Here is a 22,187-nt window from a genome sequence, read left to right as displayed (position 1 = left end):
GCCAGGAGAGGGCAGTCAATCTCCTGCACTGGAGTTACAGGCAATCGTGAGCCTCCTGACAAGGATACTGCAAACCAAACCTAGGTCTCCTGGGAGAGCAGCAAGTTCTCTTAACCGCTGGGCCATCTCTCCAGATCCAAATGGGAATATCTTCCATTAATGATTCATTATTTGTTTCTGGTTTGATTTTGCTATTGTGGGTATTTTTAAAGATAGAGTCTTACTATCTCTCTAGGCCAGCTTAGCTGTTACTTGCTAGATAGCCTAAGCTAACCTGGAACTCATAATCCTCCTGCTGCAGTCTTCAAATGTTTGGATTATATGTGCACGCCACCAAACATAGTCATTTCACTTATGTGTTTATACAAACAGTGAGTCTTTATGAGATGATCTAAAATAAACGACTTTAGAAATATTTTATGTACTGGTCACAAATCTTATTAGACAACATTGTCATAGCATAAGGAAGGTGTATTAAGAAGGTGTGGCATTTAAACAGAGAGAAAATTTTGAAATAAACTTTACTGAAAGACGAAGATAGCGTTTATGGGTACTGTGCAGTTTGCTGTTGATTCTCGTGACTTGGAAGCAGGGAAATGGGAGACCTGAAGCGATGCAAGACAGACAGAATCCTAGGTGCGGTGCAAGGGTGTGCTTGTGTGTGCACATGCGCACAGGGGGGCACCTGCAACAGCAGCTGCCAAGGAAAGGGCCTATGTTCCGTAATATACAAGACAACTATGCTTGGAACAGGGACAATGTAAAACTAAACAAGTGGCAGCCCTGCTTCCCGGAAGATTGCCTTTCAAAGTGATGCAGAAGAATCCTTGGGTTGAGCATTAAACACTCTACAGGAACAGTGAGATGGCTCAGTGGGGGAAGGTACCTTCTGTGCAAGTCTGGTAACCTAAGCTCACAGTTCCCAGAACCCACGGAAAGGGAGACGGAGAGAACTGCTTCCACAAAGTCGTTCTGTACAAGTATGACCTCTACACCCACGAATTAATAATGGTAATTGCGGATTTTAAATTAAAAGTAATTAAACTCTATATTCACCAAGACTTAGTGAGGGCCTGGCAAATACCAGCTACCTCCTGTGACTTGAAGTAATATTTGTTCAGTCTGAACACTTCAGACTGCATTTTTTTCTTTTTTCTTTTCTTTTCTTTTTTTTTTTTTAAATTCCTTTTCAGGAGCAGAACAAATCATTTGTCTACTAAGGAATGCTCATTAGGTTTTGTTTTCTCCACGTAAAAGCAATGGACCAACATCAACAATTGAAAATAAGATGTGTGGAGTTTCCTAGGAGGAGGGAGGATGGGGACAAACTGGCCCTTGAACTATCTAGATGTCTACAAAGGACCAACATCCCTATTTATTCCTCAGCATTTACCAAAGCCCAAAAGCTTACTAGTGTACTCCGATGTATTCCAGACATAGGCCTGACATAGGTAAGACATAAAAGCTGGGACCAATAACACAGTAAAACAACTAAGTCTTTGATTGTATGCATAGTGATTCATATAAAATGTCAAATTGGTCAAATTTGTTCACTAGTTTGCACAACAGCTCTGTAAGATTTGTCCAGTTTCCCATGAGCTATATAGGACCTGTCTTCACAGTGATGCCGTGATGAGAAGCAACAGCAGTGATAGACCCTTGCGACTCAGTTGTCTTTTTGGCTCTCTCTGAACTAAGGAAATGCTCAGGATTCTTAGACAGGACAAGGAGACCTCATAGAGAAGATACTGAAATTCCTGATAACCAGGAAGGGCAAGCCTCAGCAATCAACTGAAGGAGTAAACGCATGTGGCCGATGTTTTTACCCCAACTTAGAGAAGCATGGCAGATGTCTTGCATGTAGCCTTTGCGAGCCTCATCTTGGACCAACTCTAAGGCACCCAGATTCCATTTTCTACTGTTTATTAGCACAAAATACACAGCTAAGAGATGCATGATTGTCCGGAAGGTAGATTTAAAAGAAGGAACAAAGAAAGGCAAGAAAGAGAAGTGACTTCGGGCAGCAATCCGCCACAGTGAAGAGCGGCCCTTTCAGAAGAGCAGAAGAGCGTAGCTAAAGAGGCACACACAGTTTTCGGTCATTTCATAGCTGGAACCAAAGTCCCATTCTTGTCAACATACAAATCTTAGAAATCATGTGACTAGAATAGTGGGGGCCATTGGAACCATAGCTCATGCCTCCCTGCAGAAGCGTGGGCCAAGCTGAAAGCTGGAGAAAAACAGGAGATTGCTGTTCAGCCTAAGAGTGAGGACTTTCAAGGAATAAGGAGCCCTGGCCCAGTGCGCTGAACTTCACATGTACAAGGGCCTTGTGAGACCATAGACTTGGTGCTAGGCCATAGTCAAAGTTCTTCCTGCTCAATTTAAGATTTCAGAATACCCAATCATTGCTTGAGAAAATGCTTCCCTTTTGTCGCATGTTCCAGTTATGTAAATTATACCACAGTGTCATAAAAAGCCATACTCCCAAAAGGCTTTCTAAGGAAGGATATTGTATAGTGGACATTGCTTGACTGAGACTTGTATGGAAGAGAGTACTCAAGAGACTGAGGCAGGAGGCTCATGAGTTCCCAGCCAGACTAAGTCAAATAGGAGTTCAAGGGTAGATAGGGCAACATATCAAGACTTCCCCAGGTGCACGTGCAGGCGTGTGTATATGCACTTGTGTGCACACACACACACACAGACACACATGCTCTTGCACATGAACACAGACATACATGCACACATATACAGATGCATGTATGTGCACACAGAGAGAGCTATTAAGTACTATATCCGGTGTACAATACAGCTATTACTCAAGTGTAAAAAATGACACGAAGTGCCTGTACTTATGCATTGTGCATCATTGACTGACAGCGGATTGAGAACCGCAAATTGAAAATTAAAAGAAGACTTCATAAAAAATTCTATTTTCTCATCTCTGAACATAATTTTGAACCCATATTTAATTAATCACAACAGTTTGAAGTCTTTTTGAAGATAGAAAAGAAAGAAAACAAAACACCTAACAGTTGACCAGAGGTCTGACATACACAAGTCACTAGATTTTTTAATTGGATCATTGATTATGGAGATGCCTACGTCAGACAGCTTACCAGTAGAATCCCATGGATGGAGTGGAGGCTAATGAGGCCCAGAATATGGCTCAACACCAAGAAGTATACATTTTCTCATTCTGTTAAGTATAGTGTATACATATTAAGAAGTACTAGGCATCACTGCAAAGAGTGGGGCAGATATATATGTGTCAACAAGGAACTATCCCTAAGATATTTCACTGAATGCAAATTGAAGATCCATACACAGAATAAATGCATGTTAATACTGTATAATATTATTTTATGATAAAAAGCGGGGAAAGAGTGATATAGAAATATATAAAAATTATACTGGCATGATTATACCATTGTTCACATGTGACTATTTAAACTAACAGGATACTTAAAATGAAACAAAATTTAAAACAGAATCTCAGTCATGCTAGCCACATTTGAAGTATTCAGTAACCACATATAGCCAATAGTGATATTGGGCAGTGTAGACAGAGAACATTCTTGTCATCATATAAAGTACAACTTAGCCTAGAAAAACCTCAGACACTTAATTACCTCTTTAGAGAGAAAATACATGCTGCTATTTTGCTTTGTTCTTATGACCAGAACACACTCATGCAATTTACAAGATATAAAATAAATTTAAAGTATTTCCTCCTCTGTGATTTCAGAGTTGCAGATAATTTAATCAAGGGTCAGTTATCCTGAATATGGAGGAGCAGGTCTTATAGGAAAGAAGAGCTATTAACCTATTATCTATAAACTAGCTGATATAATTCCTATGTATAGGGAAGTTTTAGAACTCATTTGTGCTTTTGAAGGATTTAAATCACTGTCATAATATCTACCCATTATTTATTTGCCCAACATTTTATACCACTTGAGTAATACTTGTGTGTAAGTAGTGTTGTGGATTCTGAGATCACATCAGAGGAACAGCAGCCAAAAATAGAGTTCAGTAATGATAAACAACAAAAATAGCATAAATATATAGCGTGTTAAGTGGTGATCACATGCTATGTAAAAATAAGGTGAGAAAGGGCAATAGGGAGCTCAGGAGCAAGTGAGATAGAAAGAAAAATGGCAGGCCTGGAATCTCGGTTACTGGAGGCTGAAGGTCAAGATATGCCTGGGCTAAAGTGAGTTCAAAGCTAGCCTGGCCCATTTAGTGGGACCTTGTCTCCAAACAAAAGTAAGAAAAGGCTTAGGAAGTACCTTAATTGTAGCGTTTGCCTAGGGAGGACAAGAGTTTAGGTTCAATTCCCGGTAGAAAAGGAGGAGAAAGAAGAAGGAAGCAAGCAAGCATGACCTGAACTTTTTGTTTACGTAGATATGTGAGTTTGGTGTGTGTGTGGAGGTGTGGGTGTGTGTGCATACCTGTGGTGTGTATCTGGAGGTCAGAGGAGCATGTCCACTGGCCTCTAACATTCTGCCTTTTTTCTTTTAGCTGGGGTCTCTCACTGAAACTGAAGCTGGCAGCTAACAAGCCCTAGTAATCCTCCTATTTCTCCCTACTAAGGTACTGGATTCTACGCGTGCATGTAACAACATTTGCTTTTGTTTGCTTGCTAGTTTTAACATGGGGGCTGGAATCAAAACCCGAGCTCTCATGTTTGAGCAGCAAGCGCTCTTTCCCAATGAGTCATCTGTTTAGTCTCTGGTCTTTGGGCTCTTTTTGAGATAAGGTCTATATACCTCAGGCTGGTCTTGAACTCACTATTTATCTGGTGATGGCCTGAATTCTTGATTCTCTTTCCTCAGCTTCTCCTATGCTGAGATTACAGGCATGCAGTACCACACTTTAGCGGCCAAGTTGAGAATAAACTGTTAAGAGATCTAAGGTAGAAACAAAACCAATGCAGTTGGTAATAAGAAATCAGAGTTTACACAGATTTTGGATAAATAAAATTTGTACTAAAGTATAAAAGAATGGGGAGCTAGGCTAATTCCAAAGTAACTGGGCAGAAGAACTGGATTGCCATTCTCTGGAAAGGAAAGGCACTAGAAGAGGAAATCTGTGAGGACGAATTCAAAGATTTGGGGTTCTGTTCTCCCTCACTTTGATATTCCTGTTAGATCTCCAGGTCGGGATGTCAGGCCTCTATGTACAAGTCTGAAGTTTGGGAATAGGAATATGACTAAATAGAAGTGATAGTAAGAGCAATTGGAATAAATTCACATTAGAACACTTAGAAGCATGAGTGCAGGTAGAAGAGGGGTCCGAGTTGGCAAATGAGGGGACACTAAATTTGTAGCCAGTCTTTCCTCACCATTATGGAAACTCCAAGAAAGCAAGAACTTGGTCTGCCATTTCCCCAGTGCAGTACCTGATGAAGTAGGTCCTTAACAAACACTTGTTGAAAAACACAGGGGAAAAAAAGGGATTACGATAAAGACAGAAATAGGCAGTAAACTCAGGAAGGAAGCACACATATTAACAGTATGCTATAAGAATCTCTTATCATCATAGTATACATTTTAGAGAACTAGGGAAAGCTAAGAGAAGAAAACAAGTCTCCAATAATTCTGTTTTCTGGAGTCAACTGTTGCTAATACTTTTTAGGTTTTGTTTCAGCCTTTCTGGTATGCCATATTACATAGTAACAACTTCAGAATTTCACTGCATAAGCCCTTTACCACCCAGCAAAATCATAATTTTATCATATCACTTAAATAACTTTCAACCTCACTAATTTGGAAGGCAATAAAATATTACACTGAAAGGAAAATCATAAATAGAGCCAGAGAGATGGCTCGGTGTTTAAAACTGCAGACTGCTCTTGACAGAGGACCCAAGCTCAGTTCCTAGCACCCACATCAGACAATTCACAGCAGCCTGTAGCTCCAGATGCGGGGAACTGGATAGTGTCTTCTGGATTCCATGGACACTTGTGCGTACACATGCACACACCCATACACAGACATGCACACATACACATAAGTAAAAATAAAATAAATTTTTAAAAAAAGAAAAGTCAAGCCAGGCAGTGGTGGCACAAGCCATTGATCCCAGCACTCGGGAGGCAGAGGCAGGCGGATCTCTGTGAGCTTGAGGACAGCCTGGTCTACAAAGCAAGTTCCAGGACAGGTAGGGCTGTTACACAGAGAAACCCTGTCTTGAAAAACAAAAACAAAAACAAAAATAACAAAAGAAAACGACGAGAGAAAAGAAAAGAAAAGAAAAGCCACAAAACCATAAATAGTTCCTTATTGTTGAGGGTTAATTTTGATTTTTTTTCTTAATTAAAGTAACATTCTAAACATAATTGTGAATCTCCGATTATTTTATTTGGATAGATGCCTTGGAGCTAAATTACTCAGATCAAAGCTGTAAACATTTTGAAGATAAACATTTGAAAAATGTTTTAACATATATTGGTAAATTACCTTCTACAAAAGCTGAATTATTTACACTCACATTACAATGTATGAAAAAATGCCACCTCACTTTGTCAATTTTATAGACCAAAAATGGCATCATGCTGTTTCAATTTGCATTATTTTGATTAGAAGAAAGATTGAACATCTTTCAAATGTTTATTAGCCATTTGAGAATAACCTATCCTTTGCCCACTTTTCTATTGTTGGGAATAAGTAGGCTGAAACTGTTTAAAAGCAAAACAACATAACACAGTTAAAAAGTTACCTGAAATATCTTTTAAAAATGCATTTGCAACTTTGTTTAGATTTGCCGTGTAAGAGCTCCATTAAGGAAAAAACCCACACAGCTACTTCATTGCAGTCATCTGGACATCTGAGGGTTGTAGATATGAACACACCGTGGCTGTGCGTTCATGCACAGAGCTGTGCAAAATCAAGGCAGATAAAGTTCTGGCACGAACTGGATCAGGGAGGGAGTCCCAAAGTACCACCACTACCTGAGGAGCTATTGACAGTTAATGGCTGCGGGGAGATGGGGAATTGGTTTTCTTCAGGGATGCAGCACCTAAGAGCCTATTTATGCTTCAGTGAATGGTCCCATGCCCATGTCCACACAGGCAGTAAGTACTAAGTGAACTCAGTGAGCTTAAAAATAAAAAAGCTCATGAAGTTAAGAGGGAAACATGCTGAAGGGGATGCGGGAGGCATTGAAGAAGAGGGCATGGGGGATGGGGATGAGTTCGATAGTTTGGTTTTTAAAAGCATAAAAATTAGGGCAGTTGTGTGTGGTGGTGCATGACTTTAATTCCAGCTTGAGAGGCAGAAGCTGGTGTATATCTGTATGTTTGAGGCCATCCTGGGTTACACAAAGAGTTCCAGGATAGCCGAGGATACAGAGTAAGACCTCATCTCAAAAACAAAACCAAACCACAAAAATTAAAAAAACAAAACAAAATAAAGTGAGTGTCTAGGCACATGCATCTAAGTCAGACTAGTAATCACAGCCCTCTGCAGATCTGGGGTGAAATACCGTATTGCTCCGGTGTGCGGGCTTTCTAAAAACACTGGCCACCCATAAACTGCAAGGCTCACTGGCCACCCATAAACTGCAAGGCTCCCATGTGACTACCTTCAAAACACACACCAGTGGCTTTCAAACAGCATGAAGAATCCTAGAACTAAACCTGAACGCACGTTTCCCTGATTATAAAATGTCTGTCTCCTTCCCTCACATTTTAATGGGTTCAAGATTAGGAGGTGTCTCCCAATAAATCTTGCCGTATAATCAGTGTTGGCTGGTGTTTCATGCGTGACACCTCCGAAATGGAAATGCGGTTTACAGTTAACAGATCTCAGATTTGTGGCATTAATAGGTACTGGTACTAAGAAAAGAAGCCTTCCTTGGAGGTAAGAAATTTTTTACTCGAAGTTATGTTTCCTCAGGCAGTTGAGCTTCAAGGAGCAGCCACAGATTGTATTCCTATCCCCTTTCCATCCCCATCCAAATCCTCAGGTGGTTTAAAAAGAGTAAAAATTGGCAGCTTAAAGCTTGCTTTATTTGGGGGCAAAGAAGGAAATATAGATGACTTTTTTATTTTTTTAATAGACTCTGGGTAAGGGCCGGAAATGTAGCTCAGCAATAGAATGCTTACCTGGCATGTGCCAGTCTGCGGGTGCTAGCTAAACATCAGAAGATAAGATCAGGTAGGAGGGAAGGACGCCCGCGGGCATGCGGGAGCGCCTGCTGTAGTCGTCAGCATTTTAGAGAGGTAGACTACAAAGACAGCTTTAACTCTAAGCAGTCCCAGAAACCAGGAGAATAAAGGTACCAGGCAGTATCATTGTTCTTCTGTTTAAAAAAAAAGAAAAGCTAGCGGGGCGGTGGTGGTGCACGCCTTTAATCCCAGCACTCGGGAGGCAGAGGCAGGTGGATCTCTGGGAGTTCGAGGTCAGCCTGGTCTGAAAGAGCTAGTTCCAGCACAGGAACCAAAAGCTACGGAGAAACCCTGTTTCAAAAATAAAATAAAAAAAAAAAAAGAAAAGCTATTGAGAAAAGGCCAGCATTCCTGGTGGCAAGTTCTGAAAGAAATCCCCTGCACCTGCTGCCTTAAACGGTATGTTGCATGATGTGGTCGCAGCCCCTACAAGTTCAATAACAACTCCTAGATGAAGACAGTTTTGTTTTGAAGGTTCGCCTTCATAGCACTCTTCTCCATGCAAGGAAGAGCCCCAGAACAAAAAGAAAAACAGAACCCCCCCAAAAAACAAAACAACAAAACAGCTGAGAAGAGCATTTCTATAATGGACACAACACACAGTCTCCAAATGCAGATCTCCCCATTACAGCACCACCCAAGGGTAAGATTTGGAATTCGTAGCCTCTTGGTTCATTGTGCAAAAAGCAGAACACAATGCGATGGACAGTGAGTGACTCCTGCGCTTATATTTATATATACATATATATCCTTTTGATCTCAGTAGTCAAGAAAGGCAGCATCACTAATACCTAATTCTAACATATAAATTTATACTGGCATTCCATCCCTGTCGTGGTAAAGTCTACATATAGTGTCTGTGGCAGTTTGAATGTAATTGGCCCCCATAAACTCATAGGCAGTGGCATTATTAGGAGAGGTGACTTTGTTGGAGTAGGGGCGGCCTTGTTGGAGGACGTGTGTCACTGTGGGGGTGGGCTTGGAGGTTTCCCTTGTTTAAGCTTTGCTCAGTGTGACACCCATTTCCTGTTACCGGCAGGCCAAGATGTAAGAACTCTCTCAGTTCCTTCTCCAGCACCATGTCTGCTTACATGCTGCCTTGCTTCCTGCCGTGACAATAATGGACTAAGCCTCGGAATTGGAAGCCACCCCAGTTAAATGTTTTCCTTTATAAGAGTTGTCATGGTGTCTCTTCACAGCAAGAGAAACCCTAAGTCAGTGTCCTAAGGGGAGAGTTCAAATTGGGTGGCCTGGCTTGTAGTTCACCTAGGCTTTGATCAACGCCCTTGTGGCAGATACTCCCAAGAGCAGCTAGTGGCTTGAAACATTTCCTGCAATGAAGGCCTGGAGGGATGGCTCCATGGTTAGGAGCCCATGCTGCTCTTACATAGGACCTGAATTTGTTTCCCAGACTCACATCCAGGCAGCTCACAGATGCCTATATCTCCAGGAGGATCCCATGCTTCTGACCTCTGAGGGAATCCACACTCAGGTGCCTATCCCCCACATATACATAATCTAAAATAATGAGTCTTTCAAAAAATATGTATTACAACAAAATAGAGAAGCAAGAAAAAAAGCAGCACAGGTGAACAAGAAGAAAACGGTAGACCTTAGATTGGGGACGTAACTCAATTGGCAGAGGACTTGCCTAGCATATACAAAGCCATGAATTCCAATCCCCAGCACCACACAAAACCAGGCTTGATGTCATATGCCTATAATCTCAGGACAGGGGAGATACAAGCAGGAAGATCCAAAGGCCAAGGTCATCTCTGCCTATACAGCAAGTTGGAGGTCAGTGTGGGATACATTAGACCCTGTCTTAAAACAAAATAAAATGAAGCAAACAAAAAAATCAATGAGCCACAGAGGAGGAAGAAGAAAAGGAGGAAGAAAGACAGAGGCTACTGTTACTCCCTGTATGAGTTCTGCATCAACCACATGGTTAGGCACAACCAATGATAATTTAGCGCCATCTGACAAGAAGACAGCTAAAATGAAAATTATTATGCAGAAGATTATTAGAAATGCCAAGATGCTCCAGTTTGAGCATATATCATACTTCAAGATATCAGCTAATGGAGGAATATAAAGCTATTGTAATTATCACAGTGCTCTAAAATGAAGCATTCAGAACATGAAGACAAATGATTCTTTTAAGTTTCATGTTTCAAGTCATGGGATACTCAACCCAACACTTTAAACATACTGTCATATATAATGATAAATATTTAGAAGTATTTTTTCAGTTTCCTGTAATTTAAAAGAGAAAAAATCTCTTCTTCCTGCCACAGTAAAACAAGTAACTAACATGTAGGAGGGGGGAAAACCCCGATGTCAAACTAAAATGCACTCTTTTGTCAGAAAATATGTTTAGAAGACATATAGAAAACATTGCTGAGGATTGGAAGAAACAAGCATTAGAACAAATTATGTAGTGTAGGAGGTTTGCTATGCACTCAGATTGAGCACAGCTATTTCTAACGTGTCTCAGCTTGAAGCATGGGCAAGATCGAATTTTAATAATAAAAGTGCTTTTCTGAGCAATGGACAGATATGCTCCAAAAAAGACAGACTCTACAAAAATTAAAATAAATTAGCCAAAGCTAATTTATGATTTTATGGGGAAACAATGGAATTATCAATGAGGCGATGGTGTCGTTGGCTCCTGATCACCCATCTATATCAAGAATATTATTCTGTCTTCCTTACGAAAATCTTCCTCTATTAGTCCTCAAAATGTTGCTCCCAGGGTTCCGTCCTGGGAGACTGTGGGAGTGAAGAAGACGGATTTAAGCAGAATTCCTGCAGAGACAGGTGGATATGGGGAGGATTAGACAGCCTTAACAAGTGAGTGCTCTTTGGTTTTCCCCTCTAAGCCTTTACTATCAATCCATTCCATGCCCCTCCTATTATGCTGACTTCTAACATCACTGGTGAGCCGTGTGTCCATCTTCCTTTGTATTTTATGGAAAGGAGACTATGTGCTACATATTACATCATGTCTGACTTGTGAGAATTAGCTGCATTCTGGCTGGTGATTGTTCTTCTTTCTCATTGCCATATAGCTATACTAGAACATATTTACCAGACCGTTTCTACTGAGCATTTGGGTAAAACATACTAGGGAGTTGTGTGTGGGGGGTGGTCATCTGTACAGGTTTCTTTGGGGAGGAATTACTGGGTCAAAGTCTTTCCTTTGGTACTGGGATGTAACTCAGTGATAGACCACATGTCTTAAACGAAAAGGCCCGAGCTCATTCTCCAGCATTGCAAAAACTAGTACTCACTTTGAATTTCTAATTGTACTACAAAGTCTAGATATCAGATTTGATTCCCACCCCCGTCCTGAAAATTAAAAATGTGCCATGGAAGGGTTAAATACAGCATTCTTCCAACTACAGCCACACACGTTGTTTCTGAATCCTTGGGAGCTCGAGCAGGTAACTTGTGGCTCACTGATTTGAGACGTATATGTAGCTTAGAAGTCAGACAGATTCAATTTGAAATCCCTGCTTAATTCATTAGTATCTAGTGTTTGGGATTCTTTTCCTTGATTTTCTTATAATGTAGGGAATGGTAGTTCTTATTCCACGAGTCTGTGGCCTGTTTAAATGTGTTGAACACACATAGGGCATTCAACACAGTGCCCAGTTATAGTGTGACTATGTGACTATGAATGGCTATACCATTTCTCCATCACCTACAGAGAAAAATGAGTAAGACCACCAGCCTGGAACCACATAGAACAATTACCTTATAACTAAACAATTTGGCGCTACAATACACTTTATTATGTGACTGTGCCTACAGTCACTATTAGGCATGCTAGAGATGAAGCATAGAAACCTGTGTGTCCTAGGAACGTGCTTTCAACATCATTCATTTGGCAATAAGCTCCACACATCATTCATGATGTTTCTATTAACCTATTATTGCTGTTGTTATTTTTCTTAAATGCCCATTTAAATAACCCTCAGCGTCCTTTTACACTGATGTCAGGTTCAGCATGCATGAATTACGGAGTGGAAAACAAAAACACCAAGTCAAAGACTTTGGCTGGAGGGAGGAGATTATATGAAAATGAATCCTGCTCAATAGGCTAGCCCTGTGTGGCCCTGCACATTATTACACAGGCTTACACTACCAGGGCTGCTTTACTTTCTAATCACTGTGTTTTCAAGTCCGCCTTCAAGAGCATTGAGTGCTAAACTGTCTTTCCCCAAGCAGGGTCAGCTTCTCCAGCCTCCCTTAAAACCCAGTTCATGCTGGGATAAAGAGGAAGGTAGGAATGTTAAAACAATAATACTATGGTCCGAGGCCAGCCTAACGGGTAATCAGACCCTAGCAAGGTAGACGCTGTTACCTGGGAGATTATTGGAAGAAAATAGGCCCCGCTTGCAATGCCTTAGTTCGTTCCTACCTTCCTCCTTTTCTCCTTTTCATCCTGCCCCCTGTCAGAGGAAATAATTCTTTTTCTATGTATATTTCCCTATGAGTCACTGAGAAGCTTTGCTCAGGCTTTAGCTAAAGACACAGGAGCTTCAAGACTATTGCTTTTCCTGTTGCTGGATTTTAACCCAAAGCACTGAACTTAGATGGACAGTGTCTGTTAAGAAAGCTCCTCTAATTCAATGTGATACTGCCAAGCCTCGAAGAAAGCCAATGTTTCAAACCTCAGTATTATGAAACAGGTAAATTAGGAGGTTATTGTTCACATGAAGAGAAGATTCAACATAGCTTTCTTTAAACAATGAATAGAATATAACAAATACGATTTGGAATACATTCAATCTTTTGAGGAGGCACCTGAGACAAAAAAGCAGAAGTCAGAAGTGGTTTGTGCAAGATTAATGTAAAATTTCAAAGTACTTTGTGAATATTTCTTACACTTATTTAGCCAGTGTGTCTTATCATGAGATTATTCAACCTATCTTGGCCCAAAATGAATAAAATGAAACAGAAACAAGGAGTGGCAGAGACTGGAGCACCAAGTCAAACACACCTACCACAGTGGCTCCCACTCTAAAGTTCCTTAGCCTAATGCCTGCTGTCTGTCCTCTACTCACAGGGCTTTACCAAAACATAACCACTGACCGTTTCCTGAACCCAATGTGAAATTCTTCCTTCTAACTTTTCACCTTATTTGATCTCTCTGCTGACTTGGGATGTTCTCTCTGGGAACTTACCCTCCCCTTGATACCCTGATCTCTCAGTCATTTAAGCAATATATTTCTCTTTCCTTTCCAAAATCCTTCCTCTATTGGCTCTTTAAGTGTCTTCCTTGGGCGTCTGGCCTGGAAATATTCGGGGGATAAAATTAAATTAAATTTAGCCATATTTCATGTACACACAGGCAAGAATTAGGAATATTCTAGTAGATTTAATTGCAGCTCTTCTGTTCTCCTCCCCAAGAACACACAAGGATGTTTTAGTGTGCATTGAGTCTGTGCTGGCTGGTTTTCTGTCAGCCTGACACAAGCTAGTCATCTGAGAAGAAGAAACCTCAATCGAGAAAATGCCCCCAGAAGACTGGGCTGTGTACAACTCTGTGGTGTATTTTCTTGATTGACTGATGTAGAGGGGCCCAGTTTGTTTTCTTAGTTAGTGATTTATGAGGGAGGGTTCATCCCATTGTCGATTGGGACACTCCTTGACTGGTGGTCCTGGGTTCTATAAGAAACCAGGCTGAAGAAGCCAGGAAGCAGCTCTCCTCCATGGCCTTCGCCTTAGCACCTGCCTCCAGAGTCCTCCTTTGGCTTCCCGCGACACACTGTGACTTGGGATATGGGAGCCAAATCAACCCTTTCCTCCCCAAGTTGCTTGTGGTCAGGGTGTTTTACCCCAGCAATCGTAACCTGTAGTGATAAGACACGGGGGGCCTGCTTTTCATCCGTCCGGCTCCCGCACGGCTAGCTTTACACCCGAAATAAAAACACACAAATTGTATTCCTTTAAACACTGCCTGGCCCATTAGCTCTAGCTTCTTACTGGCTAACTCTCACATCTTGATTAACCCATTTTTAATAATCTGTGTATTACCACGAAGTGGTGGACTACCGGGAAGATTCTAACCACCGTCAGTCTTGGGTAGGAGAAGCATGGTGTCTGCCTGACTCTGCTTTCTTCCTCCTAGAATCCTGTTTGGTCTACTCCACCCACCTAAGGGTTGGCCTATCAAAAGGCCAAGGCAGTTTCTTTATTAACCAATGAAAGTAACACATAGACAGATGACCCTCCTACATCAGTAACCCTGACTAAGACAAACCCCTAGAGTTAGCCTTGTCACAGGGCTGTCTAGGGTGACCAATGATTGGTTTTGGTTAGATTTGGATTTTGTGTTATTGTTTGGTTAGTTGGCTGGTTTCTGGTTTTATTTTTTTTTTTCAAGACAGGGTTTCTCCGTGTAACAAACCTAGTTGTCCTGGAACTTGCTCTGTAGACCAGATTGGCCTTGAACTCAGAGAGATCTATCTTCCTCTACCTCCCAAGTGCTGGGATTTAAAGGCAGGCACCATCAAGCCTAGTCCAAAGCAAATCTTTTGGAGGCATTTCTTAACTGAGAGTCCCTCTCCCCAAATGACTTCTATTTTGGTCAAGTTGGCATAAATCTAGCCAGGACAGCACCTTAGCCTCCAAGTGCTGGTATTACCGGAGTGAGTCACCCACCATTAGTATTATCCTGAGGCATCTTTTCTGATAATTATTTCAATCCACTTCCTTCGAAATCCAGAAGGTGACCCACTTTCACTGTTATCAATTAGATGTCCATCTCTTCTATGCAGCTTTACAATCTCTATCTTCCGTTTAAAAGTCTCCCTGGAGCTCCACAAACACTGACTAGATAATAGTAAATGGAAATCCCCATGGTGTCTTTCACATCACCCACACACTCTTCCTTCTTGATGCTCCCCTGCAGTGACGGTACCTGCTTGCTGGATCTAGGAAAACTAGTCTTCCTTGACCCTGCCCCACTCTTAGACTAAATTATCAATCCTGATGCATTTGTCTCTTTAATATCTCCAATTCTGTCCAGTTCTTTCCCCACTTACCCCCATAACCTCAAACTCATTAGCTCCCATCTAGATTACTGCAATAGCCCACTAACTGAAACAGAATAGGTTAACATAGAAAATACGAGAGTACAAAATGAGAGGTGGTGTTCAACCTTTCTTCTGGCTACATGTATGTATGTGTGTATTAAACACCGAAGTTTCCTCTTTTTTGGCAGTACTGGGGGCTGAACCTAGGTCCTCATGGATGCTAGGCAAGTGGTCTATCACCGAGCTACAGTCCCAGCCCTACATGAACTGTACACTATAAAAAGTACTTATTATTGTGAATTCTCAGAGCTCATCATGAACTGGACTAGGCAAAAAGGTGTCTGAGTTTCCTCTAAAGCTATATGCGGCCACTGTGCCCTTGAAACTCTATTCTGAATTGAGATGTATCTTAAGTGTACTGGATTTTAGACCTTGCATGAATAAACAGTAACAAATGGCTCAGTGGGTAAGAGTACATGTTACCCAAGCCTGGTGGCCTGAGTTCAGATCCCCAGAACCCATGTGAACGCTGGATGTGGTGGCACTTCTCTGCCATCACATGTGCCAGCTCATGCACCCCACATGCAATCATGTACACACACATCATATGCACACAAATATATACAAATAATTTTATATGGGTGGCATTTTGACATAATAGTAATTAATGATATATGACATTAAATAAGATATAGTTTTACAATTGATTTTAGTTTTTAAACTGTGACTGCTAGATAACTTTAAATTATATGTGTGACTTGAATTGTATTTCTATTGGATAGCACTGCTCTAAAGGCTGGCATGTGCCACTCACAACAGGTCAATGAGACCCTAACAAATAGACTGATCCTTTGTGTGTGTGTGTGTGTGTGTGTGTACACATGTGAGGGTACACTTGTAGGTATGGAGGCCAGATATTAACACTGAGTGTTCTCCTCAATTGCCCTTCACATTGTATTTTGAGATAGAGTCTCTTACCAAACCTGAAGATTACCAGTTCAGCAAAATTGGCTAGCCAGCAAGTTTAGGGGATCCTCCTGCCTCCACCTTCCCAGTGCTGGGATTATAGATGTGTGCTACCATGCCTAGCTTTTACATGGGTGCTAGGTATCAAACTCAGGTCTTCATGTTTGCAAGACAAGCTCTTTACCAACTGAGTCATTGTCTTAGCTCCAGACTGTTTCCTTTCTTGTCCCAAAATATATATGGCTTATATAAAAGAGAATCAGGAAATAAAATCTTTCCCTCCAATGGTGGGACTTTTCTTAACTTGGGGATAAGGTTAATTGAGTCTTCCCTGCTGGGAAGTACTGCTCAATGGATAAAATATAGCTTTTAAGAAAGCCCAACCAAGGGCTGCAGAAATGGCTCAGAGGTTAAGAGCATGGGACTGCTCTTGCAGAGGTCTTGAGTGCAATTTCCAGCACCCACATGGTGACTCACAACCACCTGTAATGAGATTTGGTGCCCCCTTCTGGTCTGTAGGGACACATGCAGGCAGAACATTATACATAATGAACAAATTCATCTTCAAAAATTTTTTAAAAGAGAGCTTAATATATTAAAGTCACACTTACAAAAAATGTTATTTTAAGGGATTTCAGCATCCTGGCATGCATTCACATACCAGACTACTGTCTTATAGTAAGTGGAAGTGATCTTTAAAGTTGGGACCTGGAGTCACTTATTTCTCTCCACATCACCTGCTAAATTACTGTATTTAGAAGTTGTCGGCCCTTGACTGGCTGTGAATCTGCTTGGTAAGGGATTGAGGTTTCTCCCAGTTACTTTCTAAAGTCCTGTATTATTTGGATGCTTTAACTCCCAACTGTCTGAATGATGACCTATGCATCCTTGTGATTTCTATATGCCCAAACGCCAAAATAAACCAAAGTACTGATCTTTTATTTGACTTAAGCTTTTTTTTCCCATAAGGGGTTTAGCATTAGACAAATGGGTTTTTGGAAGAATAGTGAGAGGAATAAATTCATTGATTCCATAGGCAATACACCTGACTACTATCAATCTGTAAGAAATGGATGTTGCATTTGTACAGGGATCCAGAAGGAAGATGTCTAACTATAACCTTGGGCAGAATTCCAGTTGGCCAGAGTAAACAACCAAGGAAGCTTATGGTCATTTATTTCCACCAATACAGCACATTAAAAGCCCTTGCTCTTAAAATCCATGCTACTCTAAGTGGCTAAATAGATGATGATACTAGTAAAGGAAACATGCCGGTAGCTGGAAGACCAGTTGTCTTTTTGAGTACCAGTGGGTGAGTATCTACATCCCAACTGACATAATGCACCTTCTGCAAGACAGCAGTCTCTTGGCACTACTCCACTTTGAAGTAAAACCCCAAATGAACTCCTGCTAACGTGGCATATTGAACCAGTCTTTTTTTTGTTTTGTTTTGTTTTTTCCAAAGCCTTCTAAGCTGATCAGTGACACATCCATCTTCATGGAAGTGACTATTGCAGGCTAGAATTACAGCTTCCTTCTGCCATCAGAATGTACCCCTAGAAGAACTTGATCAAGGTCATTAACTAAATCCTCAAGCAGACAGCTTTTAGGACAGCTGGTCCTTGTTAGGAAGGGTTTCTAGAGCCCCTGCCGGCTCCAGAGGATTTGTCTAGGCGTACTCAAAGGGCTAAGGAGACTTGAGGACAGGCCATGCCTGAAAGAAGTGCTCCTCCCTCAGGAGTTAGGTTTCCAAGGACGGTTGTTACATCATATCACCCAAGGCCACTCAGTTTTTCTTCTTCACGTCCAAGCTTCTGAGTCACCTTACATCATATTTTAGCAGAAAACATTAAAGAACAGAAAGCCAGTGAAGAATAAATATAATAATGAAAAATTCTTAGAAACATCTCCAACTGTATACTATGGTAATAAGGGCAATAAGGTTATACTCCTGAAATATAAACTACCACAAAAGTGAAATAAATTTCAGTGACTACTTTTTTTTTTTTTTGGTTTTTAGAGACAGGGTTTCTCTGTAGTTTTGTGGCCTGTCCTGGAACTAGCTCTGTAGACCAGGCTGGCCTCGAACTCACAGAGATCCACCTGCCTCTGCCTCCCGAGTGCGGGGATTAAAGGCGTGCACCACTATTGCCCGGCTCGGTGATTACTTTTATAATTTCTTCAGCAATCCTAATTTATTCTCTTTAGTCTTTTCCTTTTGAATTTTTCTGCAATGTGGACTAAAGCAGCTTGGAAGACTATGTGTTTCTCCCTTCAGAAAAATTTCACCTTGAGTCAGGTGGTGGTGGCGCACTCCTTTAATCCCAGCACTCGGGAGGCAGAGACAGGTGGATCTCTGTGAGTTCGAGACCATCCTGGTTTACAGAGTGAATTCCAGGACAGGCTTCAAAGCTACACAGAGAAATCCCATCTTAAAAAAAGGAAAAAAAAATCACCTTGAAGTATGATCCAATAGCATCAATACCATTATAGATTTGCACCTAAAATAATATGGATCCCTTTAAAGCCTTGTTTATTCAGGAGATGCCAGCTTCTGTCTTCCTTTTGATGACTTGGGAATTTGAGTATGAAGTTTCATTCCTAAGCAGACCTCCCTCAAATCATTCATGAACTTTCTAAAGATACTTAACGCAACTCAATATCCATACTCTGTTGACAGATGTATCATAAGTGACCCATGTATGATCAGGGGTCATGGATGAATGGAGTGAATTGAGAAACACAGACTTTATAGCATTTGGATAACAAAGTTATTAGCAGTGCTTCATGATCAACAGAAAGAACTAGGTAACACGAAATGGTAATTTCCTGTTTTACTCCTCCTCCTTATCATCATCAAAAAACTTCAAGTAGCATGCGCCTTAGTTACTGAAATAAAATCCCAGGTGAAGGAAGTTAGTTGTGATGATGAAATAAAAATGTAGAACATAGCAAACTAGCAAGGTGGTGGTGGCGCACGCCTTTCATCCCAGCACTCCAGAGGCAGAGGCAGGCGGATCTCTGTGAGTTCGAGGCCAGCCTGATCTTCAAGAGCTAGATCCAGGACAGCTAGAGCTGTTACACAGTGAAACCCCATCTCGAAAAAGAAAAAACAACAAACAAGAACATAAACTAACTCTACAGTGATCAAAGTTTGTCCCTAAGAAAAAAGAATTTTCATAAAATTTAGTTTAAACGGGAATTTAAACAGTCAATTTCAGCAGCTCATGGAAACTTTTTATCAAAGTAGATCAAAACAATTATTTCAACAGCTCAGTTTTGGTACCTGCCTCTCATACCTCTGCTGTGTTTGCATCACACACCCACCACCACCAAAAAGACAGAAGAGACTGTAGCTCCCTTGAAGAGTATGTTCTACAGGAATGAGTTTATACTCTTTAGGTAGATTGTTCTGGGCTTAGTACCTAGTGGAGATCCTTCAACGTGTCAAAAGAAGTTACTTATATTCTCTGAAGGAATTCTCTCAATTCCTTCTTTCTAAAAAAGTGTGGAAGGTGAAGATGTGGCGCCCGAGAGAAGCTGTGGAAAGAGAACGTGGAAAAGCAAACGGAACCTAATCTGTGCCCACCTCTCTCAGGCCAGCAAACCATGGAGCAGAGTAGCTTAGAGATGAAAGAGGAAGAAAAGAAGGAGCAGAACTGGTCCTGAATCATTCATTTCTCTCCACTGCCCTCTCTGTTCAAACACAGATGGTTTCAAGTTTGTGTACTGCATTTACTTAAACACATATTTATATGTTCTGGGAGATTTTGTAACAGACCTTTAGTGGTCATTTTTTCCCCCAATGCTAAAGCGTAAATTGTTTAGTGGCTCAGAGGAATCCTTCAGTAAGCAACTTATCATAACAATTTACATGACATAAGTGCACGGATGCTACAGGAGACATGTCATCCAGGCGCTGGATAAAGAGATAAGAAGCTGCTAATACTAAACTACCAAAACACATGCTTCACAACATAAAAACTGCTCTGCTATAGCATCCCCTGCTTTTCTGATCTCAGAAAGTTGATCCAAGCCTGCCTTCAAAACCTTATTTAAAGAAATAACACTTTCGTAATGGGCTAGCATTGGAATCTATAAGCCCAGATTATGGGGGAGGGGGCTCACAGAAAATTCTACATAAAAAAAATATCCTTTTAAAAAACCATCTCTCTGGTCTCTAGACTCCACAGCCAATGAAAACATTTTACATTTAACTTGGGGGAATCACTGAAGAAAGGATAACTCCTGTGTGTGTCTTGGATTTGGGGGTTCAAAGAGCAGTTTCCCCAAGTGCTATAGGACTTCAAGCCACAGGAAACCCACAACTCATTTGACATGTTTTTAATTCCTTGAGGCTACTTTGCTAAAGTGTTTGAGAAGAAACTTCCCCATTTATCTAAGGGATCAGAACCAGTAGCAAAGAGGCTGATCAATGGAGCCGCAGTTACTGGGAAGGAAGCTCGTACCCTGTTTCCGTACTTTCATTCTTAAAGGCATACAACCCCATTCTAAATAAATGTGGTGTCTCCAGGTTGCCAGTGCCTGACGAGAAACCTCCGGTACCCTCCGAAAAGGTTCACGCTTCATTTTAAATGCAAATTATTTCTAGATGCATCCTCGATGGACTATTTATTTTGAAAATATCAAAGGAATAAGGGAGTTGTGCATCCGTGTCCTTTTAATTTTTTTCCAAAACAGGCATTAGATATAAAAAGAAGAAAAAGAAAAGAGAAGAAAGAAAAAAACACAGTCGAGGAGGACAGATCATTCCCCAGCTAAAATTTAGAACTTCACCAGGGAAGCAGTCCAAGGTTTGTGAAGAAAAAAAAAAAACATTTTAAAAACTGTACTGTAGAATTTTTGCCTCTAGATGACAATGCACCTACAAGGGGAGAAAAGATCATTCTTTCTCCTCCCCAAACCCCCAAAACACAACATATCCCGAGAAGCCCGTTTCCTACCCAGCCAATACAATAATGCCTTGTAAGCTGAGAACTGTGTCCGGTATAGGAGCTAAGTATAAACAGCTGAGAAGGATTAGGCTGCCGCTCCATTCTCATTTACATGAAAATCCTGTCAGCATCGCTTTTTCCTCGCTGGCTGCGGGCACAGAAGGAACTCTTTTGTGCCATAGCCACGCATTCATTTCCATCCTTTGTCTTTACTTACCAGTCGAGGCTGTGGGCATGTGTGCTCTATTTCCTCCATGGTTTCTGAGGGAGGCTCATTGGAAAGGGATTTTGGGATACCTGTTTCTGACTCAGCATCAGTGGTAAGTACTGGCATGGCCAGTGAATGCTCCCTCCAGCTCTACACCCTCTGGGAGTCTCCTCCCAGGCAGAGAATGTTTTCTTTGTCACGTATTTTTCTCTTCCCTACCCATCCCCCTTCTTCCCTTCTTTTTTGTCTTCCCTGGGGAGAAGTAAAAAGGTTACCCCCCCACACACACACACTCCACACACACACACACACACACCACCCCTTTCTTAGAGAAGCCCAGAGGCAGGGCCTCAGTTTATCACTATAACAACCAGACAGCACTGGAGCGTCTGGTGCGGATACAGTATCCTCATTTGCATGGAGCGCGCTGGTTGGTTACTGTCATCATAGTACCACTCCACCTGGGAGCGGCCCGGGCCCATTGGCTGGCCTGCTGTACCCACGGGCCTGAACTTGCTTTTGTTTTTTGTATTGAATTCACTTGTGAAGGTCTCTGTCCCTGCCTGGTAAGGACTCCCTGCACTTCCTAGATAAGATAAAGCTGTTTCCTGAGTTGCCCCAAATGCCTCGCTAAAGAGCATAGCTATAAAGGACCGTGTCCCTGGCAAGAGTGTATGATGCAGTAGTAGTCAGAATATTTGCTAAATAGGAGTCACTCTGAAGACAGCCCCTTTAAAGCCCCAAGCCCCAAACCACTGGGCCAATTGCCAGCTGCCTCTGAGAGCTTCTCAGGGAATTCACCGAGGGTACCTGAGTGTTCTCTCCTTTTGGACTGC

General features: G+C 41.4%; 1 protein-coding gene across 1 annotated transcript in view; it reads right to left on the bottom strand.

Moving 5' to 3' along the window:
- The window catches only part of Pcyt1b (phosphate cytidylyltransferase 1B, choline), a 67,819-nt gene extending 46,248 nt beyond the window's left edge, over positions 1-21,571 (bottom strand). Inside the window, exon 1 of the mRNA XM_057760288.1 lies at positions 21,361-21,571. Within this exon, the coding sequence (XP_057616271.1) occupies positions 21,361-21,477 (117 nt within the window). The 5' untranslated portion in view covers positions 21,478-21,571. The remainder of the gene's footprint in view (positions 1-21,360) is intronic.
- Between the last annotated feature and the right edge of the window lie 616 nt (positions 21,572-22,187).

The sequence above is a fragment of the Chionomys nivalis genome, chromosome X (genome assembly GCF_950005125.1).
Source record: "Chionomys nivalis chromosome X, mChiNiv1.1, whole genome shotgun sequence".
In the NCBI taxonomy this organism is placed as follows: Eukaryota; Metazoa; Chordata; class Mammalia; order Rodentia; family Cricetidae; genus Chionomys; species Chionomys nivalis.
The sequence above is the reverse complement of the archived record's forward strand: the minus strand, read 5'-3'. Positions and strand labels throughout refer to the sequence as shown.